Genomic DNA, 16,437 nt, shown 5'->3' on the forward strand with positions numbered 1-16,437 from the left:
GATCCAGCAATCGCAACAATAATCATTCAATCCACAATGAGCCCATGAAAAGTTTGGCATTTTCATACAGGTTCTTCTCTTTGGGAAATTGCTTGTTGTATAAATCAGCTCTTTAGGAAACTCTTTTGAATTTGTGATTATATAACTGTGTAATTTTTATTTGGAAAATACCTTGTTATATCCATACAACAAAAATATTAGACAAATCATAATGGATAAAACTTTTGATAGCCGTTTTAAACAAAATTATGCATTGGAAATATTTTATTTTGTTTGATCCTTTAATCACTTTAGGTTCACCTTGATTTCGAAGGTCTTGTAGGTGTATTCCTGGATGACTTTCAGATTCTTAATAATGAACTCCTTGATGGCCTGCACGTAATCGGCGGCGGCCAGGATGAGCTTCTTAAAGGCATCGATCACCTTGCCCTCGCCCTCCAGACGACCCTTGAACTTCTCCTCCGACACCTGGGCAATGAATCCCCGCAGTCCCAGTGCATTGGCCTGGACCAGTGCAAACAGCTCGAAAGCATCCTTGGGCACCCTGCCACGCACCTCAAAGTCACAGCACAAGATCTCCTCCTTTTGGCCTGCCATCTCGAGTAAGATTGAATTTGCCAAAAAAAAAAAAAAAAAAAAAAACAGGGTGTACAATATGTAGTTTCGAAGGTCACACAACCACTCGATTGACTTGATGGCAAAGTCTCGGCGCTCTGTGACCCTGACTTTGAACCTCCAGATCCGATCGTAATTGCCTCCAATTATCGTGTATCCATAATCGCCACAAGAAATCAGCGGCAGCAGGTTACATTTCCAGCAAAAAACAAAACAAAACAAACAAACCCTCTTGTAAACTTAGCGCAAGTTTTTAGTTAAACAACAAAAGAAAAAAATGTGTAAATAGCAACATAAAAACAAAAAAGGGGATAGAGAGAAACATACAAAGTATAAACAAAAGTAAATATATAAATCACAAGGCGGTTTCAAGTCTTTGGCGTTTTGTATGTGCATCCGAATCTTTGTATCTTAGTATCTTTGTATCTTAGTATCTTTGTAGCTTTGTATCTTTGTATCTCAGCGGCTCCGTATCTCTATGCTTTGCATCTCTCTTAGCAGGCCCATCCTAAAAGCGATCTATCTCGACTTTATTTTTCCTCGACTCCTCCGCCAAAACGGGCACCTCCTGCCGTCTGCACATATTTATGTACATTTTTTCACAGAGTTGTCATGCGGATGATAAAAATAAAAAAAAAATAATTACAAATTATATAAATTGCTTAATTATGATAAGCTTGTGGCACGACAACAACACAGCAGCAGAACGAAGAAAAGTTGGCAACGGGCAAAAGCAACGAATGGGGGCAATACTCTTTAATAGATGCAACATATACGCGCAGCACTCTCAATTTTTTATATGCAAAATTTGACAAGTCAAAGAAATATCTTTTAAATGCGCATGCGACATGCATATAAGTTAAGTATTTATGTTGTAAGCTTCTTATTGAAAACTTCTAGTTAAATAAACAAAGGGTTTATCTGGTGTTAATTGAAGCGCTAATCCCTGATTCTTAGAAGTTTACAACCATGGATTGGCAAAGCGAAGGAGTTGACCACCATTTAATGGTGGGTCGCAGTTGGAATTTGAATTTGAATGCGAATTGGAAACACAGTCCATTGGGATTTTTGCAACAGTTGCCGGCACGTGACGTCAGGACCGTGAGTTTATTCATTTTTTCGTTTTCCCAGAAACTTAGCCCTCTGGCAATTATGGCCCATTATCCCGGCAGCGGAATGGCAATTATGGTGATGTAAGACATGGTCAGATGTTGTGAGTTTAGCATATTATAACCACAGATAGCTGGAATGTACATATATGTTGTGTATGTGTATATATTTAATGGATTCCTGTATATAATCTGCGTGCGCATATCTGAGATTAGCTTAAGACACGTATAAATACATATAAAACGCTCGTAACACACAGCTACAAAAAAAAATGTTACGTTAACATTTACAATAGATTCTTGTTTCATTATGCTTATCAACACGAGTTATTCGATTTGCGAAAAAAAAAAATAAACGGATATGGAGTACATATACGACGAAACGGAATCTTTACGTCCGGCAGATGCAGAGAGTGTCCAGAAGGAAGACAGCCGCATTGATGATCATCAGGGAACCGGCTCCAATGGCCTGGCGCTTCCTATCGGTATTCAGGAGTCCGCCGTGCCACTCATCGATCACCAGTGCTCCGGAGGCCACGAACAGCAGGCAGCCGATCAGCGAGAATAGGGCGTTCAGGCGCTTCTCCACCAGCGAGTTGAGCACATGACCTGTCAAGGAATCAGGAATCATCTTGTAAGGATACTGCGCGATATCCATAGTTATATAGGCAACACTCACCGATCAGCAGAACGCCGCAGATGACGGTGTAGCCACCAACGGTGCCGGCCACAATCACCGGATGGAGGGACAAGTTACCAACCGTCTCGTATAGCACAATGCAGGCGATGGCGATGGCCTGGCGGATGAGAGAAAGATCAGACGATATGATTAGCAGTGTTGTGAAACTTTATAGGAAGCAAATCTAGAACTAAATAGTTTCTTGACGCTTTTTTGTTTTTACTCGAATGAAAATGGTCTCAAAGCTAAAAGAATAACTGTTTTAAGCAGCTAATTATCAATACTAACTATACCTATAAGATTTGGGCGGATTTGTTAAAATTAATTTTTGGATAATTTTTTGATTATTTTTTTAAGGTGTAACATCGTCAAAATATGCCAAAAATGGCCAAAAAATAGAATTTCCATTTTTGAACACAGTTCGACTGGAAATTTAAATACAAACTCAACGATATATAACATTCCATATTCAGACAATTACTTTTTGTGTTGTGGCAAAAAAACGAAATAATTTATGACGAAAATTTGTCTATTCGCAAAATGATATATTTTCAAAGAGGACTTTCTTCATAACTTGGCTAAAAATGGTCCTAAAGCTAAAAGAAAAGCTGTTTTAAGCAGCTAATTAACAATACTAACCATGCCTTTCACTTTTCGAAGGATCTAGAAAAATTAATTTTTGGCCAAATTTTCGCATTTTTTGTAAGGGGTAACATCATCAAAATTTGCAAAAAAGGTCAAAAATTTAAAATTCCCAAATTTGAATGCAAATCGATTGGGATTTAAAAAACAAACTCAACGAGATATAACATTCCACATTTGGACAATAATTTCAATTTTTATCGACAAAATACTGATTATTATTAACCAAAATCTGGGAATCCCAAGATTCGAAACTTATAAGCTATTTCAATACAAATATGGATTTATGTTTGATAAATTTATTTTATTCTGCACAGGTTTGAAGCTTCCCACATATGAAACCCTTGGCACAATTTAAGTTTGCATTTTTTTTTTAGATAGAATACTTAATACTTAATAGAAGCCAACACAACGAAAATGTCGCCCGCGAATGGCGCCATTGGCCAGGCTCAAAATCCCGGAGGCCAGCAGCAACTGCCTCTCCTCCTGCGACTTGCAGTAGCCCAGCCACTGGGCAAGGATAATGGTGCCAGCGGCACCAAAAAGGAAGAAGCCACCGATCGAGAAGAGTATATCGAGGCGCTTGTCCACCACAGTGCCGCTCACATGACCTGAAAACATATCCACCTCATAAACGGTAGCCAGATTGCTTGCTTTCAGGGTTTTACCTGTTGCTATCACAAAGCAGGTGATTAGATAACCAATCAAGGTGCCATGGACCAACAACGCGTGCCGTATGAATGTCATGTCCGAAATGCTCTCAATCAGGATAATGCTCGTCACGATGAAGACCTGCGAGTTAAGGACTCGATGCTCAAAACCTTCGGATGAACAAGTTCACAGACGGACAAACTAACGGACAAACTTACGGACAAACTTACGGACAAATTTACGGACAAATAAAACGGACACACAGACAAGCTGAAAAGTCAAAAGTTGGCATAGATCTTCTAGAGAGTGGCATTCCATAGAGGAATCACTAGATGCAGTAGAAAGGAGCTCACTTTAGTTATACCAGAATATAAAAACTTTCACCTAAAAGTTATGGGTAGTTCTTCAATTCTGCCTCAATCCTATCAAACCAAAATTAATCACTTTTGGCCAACGCCAAAAGCTGTCGGAAAAGGCGAACTGATAATTTTAACCACATCGTGTGCTTAATGGCCTTAATTTCAGGCCATATGCTTCTGCACTTTGTGCTTTTTTTTTCTGTTTTTGGCTGTCTGCTAAAAAAAAAAAAAAAAACAAACACTAAGTTTCGCTAAGTTTCGAGTCCAGCCATTTTTGCGTCAAACATGTCAAGCGGAAATATGAATTTTAGAACCTTAAATTTGCAAATCCACAAAAGTCTATAGATTGCTTTTAAACCGATTAGTTGTAAGCATAATTTGAAAAAGAAAAATGTTTGCTATGCTGAGATTCTTCAATCGAAGTCATAAATAAAGTGCACTACTTAATGAGCTTGTCACATTTGAAGCCACCAGAAGCCACTCACTTCACACTTATCGCCATGGTAATGGGCGGGTGAAAAGTGGCGGAATTAGAATTAGAATTCGAACCCATCCCCCCATTCACCCATTCAGCCATTCACTTATCAAATGTGAAAATTATTCCGATATTGCCGGGCGACAAAGTGACAGCGACAGATATTGGGGTTTTATGGCGATAAATTGACGGGCCATCGAGGGCCAATACGACAATGTGACAATGTGACAGTGGGCCATCGCTAAGTGCGACACACCCGTGGGCAATCAATCAATTAGGCGGGGCGTCAGCTAATTGGGTTCACAAGGATGCAGGACCAAGCCCTGTGTACATTGTAATGCAGTAAGGCCACTAATGGGTCATTAGGTCATTAGGGTTCCTGTATGGAAAAGCTACAGTAAACAAATGGCATCCATCCACATCCATCGAAAATAATTTGTTTATGGAACAGCGGATTACATACATGTATGTATGTATGTATGTGTATATATTTCAGTGGGGGGGCCCGCTTCCTGTGTCAATAATTACCAATTGTTGTTGTCATTTGCCATTTATAGCTGAAGCCAATATTTATCTATATGTATGCTTATGTGCGGCCTCTTTGTTGTTTAATTGTCACGCCAAAAAAAAAAGAAAAAAATAAACCCGAAAACGACATTAGCACCAAAAATAATGGCGAAATTCGTTGAGCAAAATCGCATTAACGACGCATTTATTTGGGGAGTGGAAGTGGTTGGTTTGCCATTAGCATTGGGAAAATGCTGAACAAATAAATTTATGCGTAATTGATTAATAGACTGCTTTATGTTATTTTAGCCATTCATAAAGCGAAATCTTAAAACGGTGAGACCCTGCTGATAAATTGCTGATTATTTGTCTATTTCGCTTGATTGAAACGGAAGAAAACAGGAAAATTTCATCTATACCATTTTCCATACATCATCTTAGTTTTTATGTTAAACTTAGGCCAACTTTTTCATTTTCTGCGAATCCTTTCATGGTTTCTAGTATTATTGTTTTTCCACGAATTATCTCAACTAGAAAATGTGCTTCCGTATGACTAAGACTTGTTTACTTCTGCAAGTCTGGTATTATTTACAAACTATATTCGTAATTTGCCGGGCGAACAAAAAAAAAAAGAACCCTGAATGCCACGCCCCCGCAAAAATACGGACTTAAAAAATAGTCGCACTCTGACAGAAACGAGCCACCAAAAAAAAATAAAAAAATAAACCACCAAAAAGCCATTCGAATGCGAAGCGATGGCCAAAAGGCCGTAGATCAATTTTATTTTCAATTGATATTGTTAGTATGGGCCATTCATTATATGCCCACCTGACATGCCATTGACTTTTTGGGGTGAGTTTGTTGGTTTGTTGGTTGGTTGGTTGGTTGGTTGGAAGGGGGGAGGTGCCATCGAAACGCACAAATCAATTAAATAAATTTTCGAGAGAACGGTGGAAATGGAAGAACAATAAAATAAACACAAAAATGCGCCTTCCTGATTTGCAGTTAAAGCATTTATTAGGCCGTAAATATATTTACGACCAAATTGCCGGAGAAATTCGACGAAAGCAAACAAACGGATCGGTCGGTTATTCTTATCTTTCGGCCATTCTATACAATATTTGCACTGACAACTCGGAGACTTGGCGACAAATATTTGAGCAGTATGTACTATTTGCCCATTGATGTTCGCTCAGAGCAAAACTCTTAACAAAGGCAGAAAATTAAAAAAAAAAAAATTAAAAAAGAAACGAAGCTAAGATAATCAAGGAACAGCTAGAGACCAATTAACCATTCCGCGGGCATTTCATTGTTTACTCAATGCAACAATCGACCTTTCGACGATGGCGCACATGGCGTATGCGTAATGCGTGCCAGATTTCTCATCTTTTTTTTTTTTTTTTTTTTGGTGGCCATGTGCACGATGATGTCAGCGTGGTAGCTGCTGTATCTGGCTGCACCGCAAAAAACTAGCCACTCTTTCCAGCACCGGATGTTGATTGAATTGGAAAACATGTATGTACATTTCATTTCATTCGCAATTCCATACAATTGAATTTTAAATTGAGCCACTTCTTTCGGTTATTTGCTCACTGGTTTTGTAAAAAAAAAAAATATAAAGATGAAGAGCCCAGTTTTAAGTAAGCTGGATCATCTAGATAATGTACTTGCTGACAACTAATAGTATAAAACATTCATACAAGACCTAATTGTGATGGTTTCTTAATTTTTTACCTATTCATTTAGACAATCGTCACTTTATCGATTCAAATGCAAGGGCGCACTTGAAATTTTTTTTTCTGTGTAGTTGGATTTTGACTTGTGAGTGCACTTGACGAACGTGATTGCACGCCTGCTCCATGGATAGGCGGGTGTGGTCCGCCCAGATCGGATGGGTCGCTCGGAACGGATCGGAACGGACATGATCCGCATTATAATGCATCAGTGTACGCGAGTATATCGAGTGCCCAAGCGGCAAGTGGGTCGCCAGTGCAGTGATGTAATCGGCCAAATAACTGCCAGTTGACTCACTTGCCGGAATCCGAGCTCCGAGATCACTCAATAGTTCGCACATTGCCCAATGTTGATCATGTACAAAATACTATATGCCTCGAAAACACACCCATTCACTTGAGAGCAATAAGGCTATTCCTTGGCGACTTTAAATAAACAATGCTTTTGTGTAAGAAAAGGGCAAAAGATTGCGGTAATAAGATTTGAAGTTGAGGAAATTACAAGCTTGTTGATTCATATTTGCTAAACAATTCAATTCAATTGCAAAATAGCTATCAAAAGCACCAATTTCTGAGATACATTCGTAGGACTGACGGATCGATGTGCTGATAACTTATATTAAATAAGCAAAACCCGAGTTGAGCCAGATGTCTCCGCAAAGCGATTGTGTAAATATTTATAAATAAACAATTTTGCATTTGCAATCATCTGGTTTCAATAACAAATAACGAGTCGCAGATAATTATGCACAATATATGTATAGTTAACTATGCTCTCGTTTTCATTCGCGACATATGGGTAATCATTTTAAATACAAAATATATGTATTATCAATTAACTTTGGGCTCATTCAACTAATTAAGTCAGCAAGTCAGCCATTTGGAATACAAGTAATTATGATAAATTGGCTAATATCTCCCCGCGTTCCATTTGGTGTGAAGTTCTCCAAGGTATGATATCAAATTCCTGGTATTTCAAGCTGCGAATCTGTTTTGCTCTATATACATATATACATGGTATATATTAGTCACTCTAGCTCTATCTAACGATTTCCTCTCACCTAAGCTCGCAGAATCGCACAAATGATGTCATATGCGGCTGGGATCAAAAATAAACCGCGGTTTATATATGCGCTTTATTAAGACACAAATAAATGACACATATATGTGTATGCCTTAAAACTGAAATAAAACCAATTTCAACATGCAAGTTGCTTTAACAATTTGCCATTCAATTATCCGTCGTGAAAAAAAACGCACTTGACAAAACGAATTTCTATTGAAAAGAATGATCTAAGTTAAGCTTTTGTTCACTTTCGTAGCACGTAATATGCCGCTGGGAACCCCGAAAATAAATTCAATTTGGGAGGCGGCGGGGTCATGACATCATTGAGCCAAGAGCACGCATTAATCCCAGACCTACGCACCCAAAAAAACAAAAAAAAAAAAACATGAACAAAAAACGAAGAAAACGACTTTGAAATAAATAAAAATGGAAACAGTGAAGTCATATTCGTAGTGAGTGCTTCGTTGTGGTCCAAAAAAAAAAACAAAAAACCGGTTGTTATTCTGCCACAAAATACAAAAAAACAAGAAACAAGAACAGAAACTCTAGAGACGCAACAGGAAATGGCTTGAAATCGGGGATTGGGAAAAAGCAAACGCTCACAAAGATTAAAGACACACACACGGCATTTTCAAGTCCAATCCGCAGCTGCCACAAACTCAATTTGATTTTAATAACCATATTCATATATATACAGTTAGCCAAATGAATATAATAATAAATGTTACAAATCAAAATTGAAAACTTCAAGTTTTTAGTGACTATTCAAGTGCCTTGAGATTTGAAGTTTACTCATAATAATAATATATTGTTTTTAATAAATAATATGCAATTTTTCAATGTGTCTATCAATATTCTTATGACACAGCAATTTAATTACTTTTTTAAACAAAATCAACTTCAAATCGCTGTTGCAACATTAAAAAGTTTTAATGAGCAATTTAATTGTCTGTATTTTGGATGATCAACTAACTAATACTGTGTTGTTAACAAGGTGTCTCCTTCGGATCTAGTTTAAATACAATTACTCACCAGCTCGATGATCTTCAGCAAGAGGCGATTGTTGAACTCCATGACGCTCGGTTGAGATTTCGCTTTCGTTGGCTTTTATGGAATGGAACTGGATTGGGTCGACTGGATGCGCTTGATTTTGCTGGTGCGTGTTGATGCCACGGCGTACGCAAGTGAACTGGCCAACTGCTCTGCCGCCACTCGCTTTCAAAGCTCCAGTGGCGTCGACGTCGGCAGCGCTGTCGGCGGCGGCAGCGGCGTCAGGCAGGCAAAGTTAATGCCCATGTTTTTGTTTACCTTCGGAAAACGCAATTAGCTCGGATTTATGAGCACATCCGTCGACGGAAGAGGTTAAAGGATATTCTCGTATAGCATTACTCATAATTTAACCGCTTTTGAAAAGGACATTTCAACAATAGGATGGTTAAATGAGAACTTTTCCATATGACTGTACTTTGAATTCACACACCTGCATATTGCCAAAGTAAAAATCAGATTTCATAAATTATCTTATAAGCTGTATATTCACAAGTCCTTATTTTAGAATCGAATCACTATAGACAGTCCGAAAGATCGACTTAGAAATTAAGTTAATGAAAAAAACAGAAGCACAAATAAACTATTTAGCCAACTATATCGATGCGCCCACATAGGCCAGTGCCCGTTCCGCCTCAAACGCGGCGACATATTGAGGCTCTAGGGTGCTGAGAGCCCGCTGGGTGAGCAGGGAGATGTTCTTCGCCTCGCCGTGATCTCGCTCGAAGGCGAGATACTCCACCCAAACGCGCGGCTGTGTCTTGCCGAAATAGCAGGCCATAAAGTCGTAGCACATGCGCCAGTATTTCAGGCTGGCCTGGTCCTGCAACAGATAAAGTAAATTAGTTGCGCCTCGCAATTATATGCCAAAGTAGCAAAGATAACAAAACATACACAAGCTGCCGCACTGGACTCCAGCTGAACCATTTGGCGGTGCAGCGCCAACGACATGGGCGGTAGAATGGCCAGCTTGGCGTACTCCTTGCGTGCTTCCTCGACAGACCGCTCCTGCCACAGATAGCGCAAATAATCGGAGCGCAGCTCACCAAATTCCGGCCACGCAGCCTTGCAGGCGAGACCGTAGATCTCATCCAGCCGGCGTGCGCCCAAGCTATCCTGCCGAGTGCGATAATACAGAATGACACTGCGCCACAGCGGCAACGCCTCACTGCCCATGCTCTTCTGGATCTTGTTGAATAGCTCATAGATCAAGGGCTCACTGTCGCTTTGAATGTGCGTGGCCAGAAGAAGCTCGTGCATCTCCACCGATGAATCGTTTTTCAGGGCTTCCGTGAGTATGGTGACAGCTGCCTCCCTTCCACTCGGAGCAGTGCAGAGCATCTTTCTTAATGTGGCATAGTGTTTCACGCCCATCAACTGAGAGCGATGGCCCGCCTGCAAGGCATCCGCTAGGCACTGTTGCTTTAGTATACGCTCCGTCTTTCCATCGCTATTGAGTGCCAGCATGGCATCCAAATACATATTCCACATTTCTGTCGTTTGCAGCTCCTCCACCGCCGATTTGTATACAGTAACGCAGAGTTGAATGCGTCGCTTGAGAGAGCGGCCATTTACGGAACGAGATTTCTTGCTGGCCGGCTCTTCGTCACTGGTATCCAAGTCCTCCTCCTCCAGGTCGCCCAGATGAAAGCCGCGCAACTCTCGCTGGGCAAGCAAATCCCACAGGCCCGGCTCCCGGGGGAACTTCTCTTGCATATCATCGATTATCATTCGCTGCAGCTTGCCCGTCAGCTCCTGATGATCCTCACAGCTTTCTAGAAGCTTAACAAAGTAGTCCAATTGGGTAATATTGGCCATGCTGTTGCGGTAGACCGCCTCCACGCGTTCCAATTTGATGTCCTGTTCCGAGAGCGTATTCTCGGCTAAATTGCGTTCGTTGCTGGCCAGGGCAGCCTCTTTCAGCATAATGTCAAAGAAGCACTTGTTAAGTGCCTCGGAATCCGGATGTCTCTGCAAGCCACGCAGCAGGATGTCCTTGACTCGATCGATGTTGAGCCGATTGAACTCGTACAGCCATAAGGCGGCGTCCACCCAAAGATCCGGCGAGTCGCCATGGTACTGCAAAAGAATAACAACAATGGATAAGTAATCAATGGAAGTGAGCAGGCTGGCAAATACTAACCAGCAGCATCTTCTCGTATATGCCCGCCACCTCGACAGGATTTGACTTCCTGCTGAACTTGATCCAGTTGCTCCACAGCCGTCTGTCGTGGTTAAACTTAGCCAAGGCCTCTCTGTACAGGCGCATGATCCGCGTGGCTATGGAGGCCTTTAGACCGGTGAGTTTAACGTGCATCTTCTTTTCCTTGTCCACGATGGTCATGTGCATGTGCTTCTCGTACAGTATGAAGTCCAGGTAGTCGGTGATGCTCTGGTGGCTCTTGTTGATCTTAAGGAACAAGCGTTCCCGCCTGCTAACGATTTCTCTGCAAGAATATGGATGAAATGGGGGCACAGACTCCAAATTCGTTTGGATTTCTCACCTGACCTGATCCGCTGTGAATACGCTGTAGTTCTTCATCTGCTCGTATTCCGGCAGCAGGCGCTCCTGCATCTCAGCTATGAACTCGGCCATATTTGCTTAGTTTTCTCCTTAATCGTACTTAGTAATATTGTTTATTTCTTTAAAAACTAGCGCACGTGCAACGCAACGGCCGTTTATCGATTGTCCAATTTCTGGAGAGTTATCGCTGACAGGGATGGTAGAAAGGGTAATTTAAAAAAAATATATATATATGTCAAAATTTAAAAATGGTCAAGAGATAATGATAAAATTACAATTGTAAAGTTTTTAAAGTTTCAGCTTTTTAATTAAAATGCGTTTACTGGCCAAGAGAGCGATAGTTGCCGATGGCGAGACCATGGAGTTGCCATCTTGATTTCTTCTTCTTCTTCAATCTCTTTAATCGCACGTATAAATAAGTTTTGGACGCCAAGAAAATAACAAAATTCGCAGTTGGAATAACACAATTAGCGTAAAAGCACAATGGCCGAATTCTCAGTGGAACGCGTCGAGGACAAGCGAACGGTGAACGGACGAACGGAATACTATCTAAAGTGGAAGGGCTATCCGCGCAGCGAAAACACCTGGGAGCCGGTGGAGAATCTCGACTGTCCAGACCTGATAGCCAACTTCGAGGAGTCGCTGAAGAACAACAAGAAGGAGACAAAGAAACGCCTGTCCACCTCCTCCACACCCGAATCCATACGCAGCAAGCGCAAGAGCTTCCTGGAGGACGATACCGAGGAGCAGAAGAAGCTGATCGGCTTTGAGCGCGGTCTGGAGGCATCAAAAATACTGGGCGCCACCGACTCATCCGGGCACCTAATGTTCCTCATGAAGTGGAAGGGCAGCGATCACGCCGACCTTGTGCCCGCCAAGCTGGCCAACACTCGATGCCCCCAGGTGGTCATACAGTTCTATGAGGAGCGCCTCACCTGGCACACGGGCAGCGGCAATGGTAATGGGAATACGAATTCCGTCAATTTGGGATCATCCGGTGGCCTGGGCTCCGTCGGCGGCAGTGGGGCCGGCGATGATACTGCTCCCGGCAGCGTTGGCACCACCGGTGGCGGCAGCAATATAGATGGCGGTGACGAGGAGGATCCCGAACCGGCCAGCCCCATTGGCAGCATCAATCAAGACGAGAATATCAAGCCGGACGAGAGTAGTGAGCTGGACAACGGACAGCCGGATGCGGATGACTAGTTGAGTGGCAGATACAGATGACTGTTTCGGATTCACTCGCTTATGTGGATACATACACACCGGCTTTATACGATATATGTACATACATATTTCGTAGCGTAGCCCTTAAGATAAAAAAATTGGACAAACTGAAGTTCTGGCGTCAGTCAGCGGTAGTATATACATATACATATATACATATACATATATATACATACTTAATCTATAAGTTCAATTGTAAAATTGTTTTTAACATCTACCTTTATTTTTGACCCACATAAATGTTTTATAAGCATATAACATCACAGTGTTAAATACAATTGGCCTAAACTACGCTTAACCTGATCAATGAGGAACGACTCAGACTGAAGGACCACCTTTCTATCTTAACAACTATCCAGCTTTCTAACACTTTAAGTTAAAAAAAAACACATTGAAATTGCCAATATTTTTGTGTGGAAATCAAAAGACGCCAATTGTGCTGCCCACCTAGCGCCTTTATAGCCAGAATTTGAGATTTTTTCCTAACAGGCAGTTATTAAGATCGATTAATTTAGATTTTCCCGATTTTTTCATTGTTTCGCAAATCATTATGTGTTCCAAACAAAAGCTTTTAAAACTATGTAGGTTTGTAAGACTAAAGTAAAGTACGAATAAAACAAAATTGTGCTGGCAGATAATTTGCCATGCCGTGCATAAGTACAAATATCTAAGAAGTTTCAATCATAAATACACATTCTTTCTCGCTGTCCCGAAGTTTTAATACAAATATTTTGTTTAAACATTTGACAAAAATCAAATAAAATGTCAAAAATGACTGAAGAATTGGAGAAACCAATTTGTAATAGCTACTATTTCCGCTCATCTCTGATCGATAGCAGGAATATTATTCGATAGACTGCAACAGGAGCCGGCAAAGTGTAAACTAAAATTATTATATTGAAATATTTGATGCACAGTAGAGACGCCGCGAGCCAATTCTAGCGTGGAAAGATGGCACAAACGAGCTCCATGAAGTTGCTGGGCGCCCGCAACATGTCCTGCATTGTGGAGCGTATGGAGTGGAACAACAAGATGGATCTAATTGCCTACGGAACGGAAAAGGGTGAGCGTCTGCCTCCGAAATTGCCAAGAATCACCAAATAAACTGCCAGTGGGCTTATCCCAATCATGTGGATAGGTGAGGTGGTCATCCAGCGTCTGAACTGGCAAAAGATTGTCACCTTTCCCACGCCCGGCGAGGATGTGCGGGTGCGTTCGCTCAGCTGGCAAATGGACGAGACACTCCTGGCGGTTGGCTACAGCAACGGCAAGGTGGCGCTCCTGGACGCCGAGAGCGGAACGATAATATCAGGCCTCATTTACGAGGACGACATCAAGAAGGTCTACTTCAGCAAGGCCATCAACTCGCAGGAGAACCTAGGTAAACCAGCGATACGAAATAAGCTACAGGGATTTGATTGTGTTATAAACGATTCTAGGAACTTACACATGTAATGTCAAGGATAAACACCGAAGGTTCCTGCCCAAACTGCAGCCAATGACCAATATTGATCCGTGCCTGAAAACCCTGGACCAAAAGTCCTTTCCAAAGGGATCACCTTGCTTTCTGGTGGTGATAATGCGCAGCGGCAAAGTGCACCTACTGCTCCTAGGAGCCCTGCAGGCGGGCAGCATCGATCTCACACAGCACATTCTGCATCCGCACGAGTTCGATGTGTACGATGTGAGGATGAACGGAGACTGTAATGCCATTTATGCTCTTTTGCGGGACGGTCAGGAGCTGATATTGCTGCACTTTCAAAACCAGGTGCTGCAGGATTGCATGGCACCCATGCTGGAGCTGGCAACGCATTGTGCCCACATCCTAGAAACCAAAAAGTAATACATTTATTTGCCAATAAGTTATGTTACTAACCATCGTTTGGCGCTATTTAGCTATATTAATGACACGCAACAATGTTTGACGGAGGCCTGGGAGACCGTGCAGTTGGAAATGGACAATAAGCTAACCAGGTACGCCAATTCCCAGCCGTACGGAGTGATATCTGCCCATTTTCTGGAGCTGCACGTCTTTGGATTCGCTACCTTCGAGGTAGAGGAGTTTTTGTTCGAGTGAGTGGCTAATGTATTGGTCGATCCTCATGCTCATCATATCGACATGTTCATTTCGCAGGACTCTTTCCGAGAAGGGTTTCAAGAAGATTGCCAACTCGGTGGACCTTAGTTTAAGCAATCTGCAGAGCTTAGTTTTCAAGCAACTGAATGGAGCAGCCATCAACATGTTCTATTTCCTCAACACAATCGCGGGTTTCGGTCGCATGTCGCACTTTTTTGAGGTTAGTTGAGGCTTTGCTGGTTTTCCATTAATTATAACTAATCATTAGGCATCCTAATGTCATCATTAGTCCCTAATCTCTCCGGATGTGGCCAACGAAGCGATGCGAGCCTGTGGAGGATTTGTGCTCAAAGTACACGAGCTGCAGCGAACAATCGACACGTTGGCGTACGACATGAAGCTCTTTCACGCCTGGATGATATTCACAATACTACGGCTGTCGCATCAGGAGATTCCCGATGACCTGGTGCTCACCGAGGAGGAGAACATTGCCATGGCCGACTTCATCTGCGCCATGGAACCGGAATTGGACGATCGCAGCGATGATGAGGATGAACTGGATTCGCAATCCCAAACGCCACCGCCTGCGCGCAGCAAATTCAATTTGGAACGAGTGGGCCAGTATCTGGACAATGCCTACCTCACACAGCTCTATCCCAGGGATCCAGTCCAGCTGTGGGAGGAGATGGTAACCGACAACGAATGCCTAAGCAACTGCAAACTTTTTGTGCCCCACGACGTGAACCTGTCGCTTGTGCAGCAGCGCGACAAGATGTTCAATGCCATCGATGCCGTGTTCCATAAGCCAACGGAGAGCATAAGCGGAAGTTTCAAGGTCTCCTCGACGGTGATATGCAACGACCTGCCGCCCATGGAGCCCGGCGAGGATCATAGGGACAGGGATCTCGTCACCTGCACCTATTACGTTAACGAAGCGTCCAGGACCGACATGTTGGCCTGCACCATCAGCGGGCAGGAGGCCATGATACTCGAGTTTAGTCGAGCGGGCGATGAATGCGTGCGCTGCACTAGAATTACACTGGAGCCAGGATTATTTACAACATCCGTGTCCGAAGATTTCTGTTACCTACGCTTCGTCGACCTGCAGTTCTACAATGAATCTTCGCTATCGATACTGGCCCAGTCCATAAATGCGGGACCTGGCATGCGACCGCATAGCTTCTTTATACAATTCTCACTGACCGCGGCGCTGAATTACAGCACACAGCACCGAATGGGACCGTTGGTCAAGCTGAGCGAAGCCACCGTGTCGCAAAGCATCCATGACATTGCCGATGGTGCCGCCTTCAAGGGACTGGACGGATTTAGCGACATGTTGGCCGTCTCGGGCAGCAGGAAGGTGGCCACCGTTCTCTCCGATCGCAAGCGCAAGATGACCATTTTTGAGATGGAAATCGAGGAGGAGGAGGATGACACGGAAATGTCCCAGGCCTCGTTTCTGGACATCAGCAAAGAGTCTGTGCTGGCTGGCGTTCCCGATGCGGAGAAACAGGAGGCGTAGTCTTGAATCTATTGAATTTAAATTATATTGATTGTTGTGTGATAACTTAAAATGTTTCCAATAATTTTATATTTTACAATTCGTAAAGGCATTGGTGGTAGAAAAGAATGGTTAAAATTCTTGTTACGATTTGTCCGTTAAAATAGGGCTGAATAAATAATCTGTTACAAAGTGCTTTTGAACCAACCAACTCATCGATAGCTC

The 16,437-nt window shown here is 42.4% G+C and overlaps 5 protein-coding genes and 1 non-coding gene across 14 annotated transcripts; 3 read left to right on the forward strand and 3 right to left on the reverse strand.

Moving 5' to 3' along the window:
* Positions 1-130: 130 nt before the first annotated feature.
* Positions 131-1,940, reverse strand: CG10970 (uncharacterized protein). 2 transcript variants are annotated; one of them, NM_001298103.1, is made up of 1 exon: positions 131-1,940. In NM_001298103.1, the coding sequence occupies exon 1, from the start codon at positions 595-597 to the stop codon at positions 286-288; it is 312 nt and encodes a 103-aa protein (NP_001285032.1). In that variant the 5' UTR covers positions 598-1,940; the 3' UTR covers positions 131-285. The 2 variants fall into 2 exon arrangements, with proteins under 2 accessions (NP_001285032.1, NP_572517.1); NM_132289.2 differs by having other exon boundaries at positions 134-722.
* On the forward strand, positions 273-619 carry asRNA:CR45538 (antisense RNA:CR45538). Its single transcript, NR_123840.1, has one exon.
* CG44325 (uncharacterized protein) lies at positions 850-9,031 on the reverse strand. 5 transcript variants are annotated; one of them, NM_001298105.1, is made up of 4 exons: positions 8,869-9,031; positions 2,404-2,521; positions 2,120-2,333; positions 850-1,190 (listed from the first exon to the last, which is right to left on the reverse strand). In NM_001298105.1, exons 1-4 carry the CDS (start codon positions 8,908-8,910, stop codon positions 1,124-1,126), a joined length of 441 nt encoding a protein of 146 aa, NP_001285034.1. In that variant the 5' UTR covers positions 8,911-9,031; the 3' UTR covers positions 850-1,123. The 5 variants fall into 5 exon arrangements, with proteins under 5 accessions (NP_001285034.1, NP_001285035.1, NP_572518.1 ...); NM_001298106.1 differs by lacking the exon at positions 850-1,190 and having other exon boundaries at positions 1,216-2,333; NM_132290.2 differs by lacking the exon at positions 850-1,190 and having other exon boundaries at positions 1,874-2,333.
* Positions 9,032-9,354: 323 nt separating this feature from the next.
* CG7246 (uncharacterized protein) lies at positions 9,355-11,589 on the reverse strand. Its single transcript, NM_132292.4, has 4 exons — positions 11,388-11,589; positions 11,027-11,330; positions 9,778-10,962; positions 9,355-9,706 (listed from the first exon to the last, which is right to left on the reverse strand). The coding sequence occupies exons 1-4, from the start codon at positions 11,477-11,479 to the stop codon at positions 9,479-9,481; spliced, it is 1,809 nt and encodes a 602-aa protein (NP_572520.1). The 5' UTR covers positions 11,480-11,589; the 3' UTR covers positions 9,355-9,478.
* Positions 11,590-11,594: 5 nt separating this feature from the next.
* On the forward strand, positions 11,595-13,278 carry HP1b (Heterochromatin Protein 1b). Of its 3 annotated transcripts, NM_132293.3 has the most exons (2): positions 11,595-11,615; positions 11,702-12,890. In NM_132293.3, exon 2 carries the CDS (start codon positions 11,891-11,893, stop codon positions 12,611-12,613), a length of 723 nt encoding a protein of 240 aa, NP_572521.2. In that variant the 5' UTR covers positions 11,595-11,615; positions 11,702-11,890; the 3' UTR covers positions 12,614-12,890. The 3 variants fall into 3 exon arrangements, with proteins under 3 accessions (NP_572521.2, NP_001245586.1, NP_001162713.1); NM_001258657.2 differs by lacking the exon at positions 11,595-11,615 and having other exon boundaries at positions 11,786-13,278; NM_001169242.2 differs by lacking the exon at positions 11,595-11,615 and having other exon boundaries at positions 11,786-12,890.
* Positions 13,279-13,462: 184 nt separating this feature from the next.
* Positions 13,463-16,399, forward strand: APC4 (Anaphase Promoting Complex subunit 4). 2 transcript variants are annotated; one of them, NM_132294.3, is made up of 6 exons: positions 13,463-13,697; positions 13,773-14,015; positions 14,074-14,473; positions 14,531-14,707; positions 14,769-14,931; positions 15,001-16,399. In NM_132294.3, exons 1-6 carry the CDS (start codon positions 13,586-13,588, stop codon positions 16,231-16,233), a joined length of 2,328 nt encoding a protein of 775 aa, NP_572522.2. In that variant the 5' UTR covers positions 13,463-13,585; the 3' UTR covers positions 16,234-16,399. The 2 variants fall into 2 exon arrangements, with proteins under 2 accessions (NP_572522.2, NP_001162714.2); NM_001169243.3 differs by having other exon boundaries at positions 13,469-13,697; positions 14,531-14,701.
* The last annotated feature ends 38 nt before the right edge of the window (positions 16,400-16,437 follow it).

The sequence above is a fragment of the Drosophila melanogaster genome, chromosome X (assembly GCF_000001215.4).
Source record: "Drosophila melanogaster chromosome X".
NCBI lineage: Eukaryota > Metazoa > Arthropoda > Insecta > Diptera > Drosophilidae > Drosophila > Drosophila melanogaster.

Bases quoted from the DNA above. Each gene is read 5' to 3' on its own strand.
- CG10970 (NM_001298103.1), bottom strand. From the start codon at position 597: ATGGCAGGCCAAAAGGAGGAGATCTTGTGCTGTGACTTTGAGGTGCGT.
- CG44325 (NM_001298105.1), bottom strand. From the start codon at position 8,910: ATGGAGTTCAACAATCGCCTCTTGCTGAAGATCATCGAGCTG. The intron at 2,522-8,868 runs GTGAGTAATTGT...CTCATCCGCCAG, and splicing joins TGCTGAAGATCATCGAGCTG to GCCATCGCCATCGCCTGCAT. The intron at 2,334-2,403 runs GTGAGTGTTGCC...ATTCCTTGACAG, and splicing joins CTGCGGCGTTCTGCTGATCG to GTCATGTGCTCAACTCGCTG.
- CG7246 (NM_132292.4), bottom strand. From the start codon at position 11,479: ATGGCCGAGTTCATAGCTGAGATGCAGGAGCGCCTGCTGCCGGAATAC. The intron at 11,331-11,387 runs GTGAGAAATCCA...ATATTCTTGCAG, and splicing joins TTCACAGCGGATCAGGTCAG to AGAAATCGTTAGCAGGCGGG. The intron at 9,707-9,777 runs GTATGTTTTGTT...TATCTGTTGCAG, and splicing joins AGTCCAGTGCGGCAGCTTGT to GACCAGGCCAGCCTGAAATA.
- HP1b (NM_132293.3), top strand. From the start codon at position 11,891: ATGGCCGAATTCTCAGTGGAACGCGTCGAGGACAAGCGAACGGTGAAC.
- APC4 (NM_132294.3), top strand. From the start codon at position 13,586: ATGGCACAAACGAGCTCCATGAAGTTGCTGGGCGCCCGCAACATGTCC. The intron at 14,474-14,530 runs GTAATACATTTA...GGCGCTATTTAG, and splicing joins CACATCCTAGAAACCAAAAA to CTATATTAATGACACGCAAC. The intron at 14,932-15,000 runs GTTAGTTGAGGC...TGTCATCATTAG, and splicing joins GCATGTCGCACTTTTTTGAG to TCCCTAATCTCTCCGGATGT.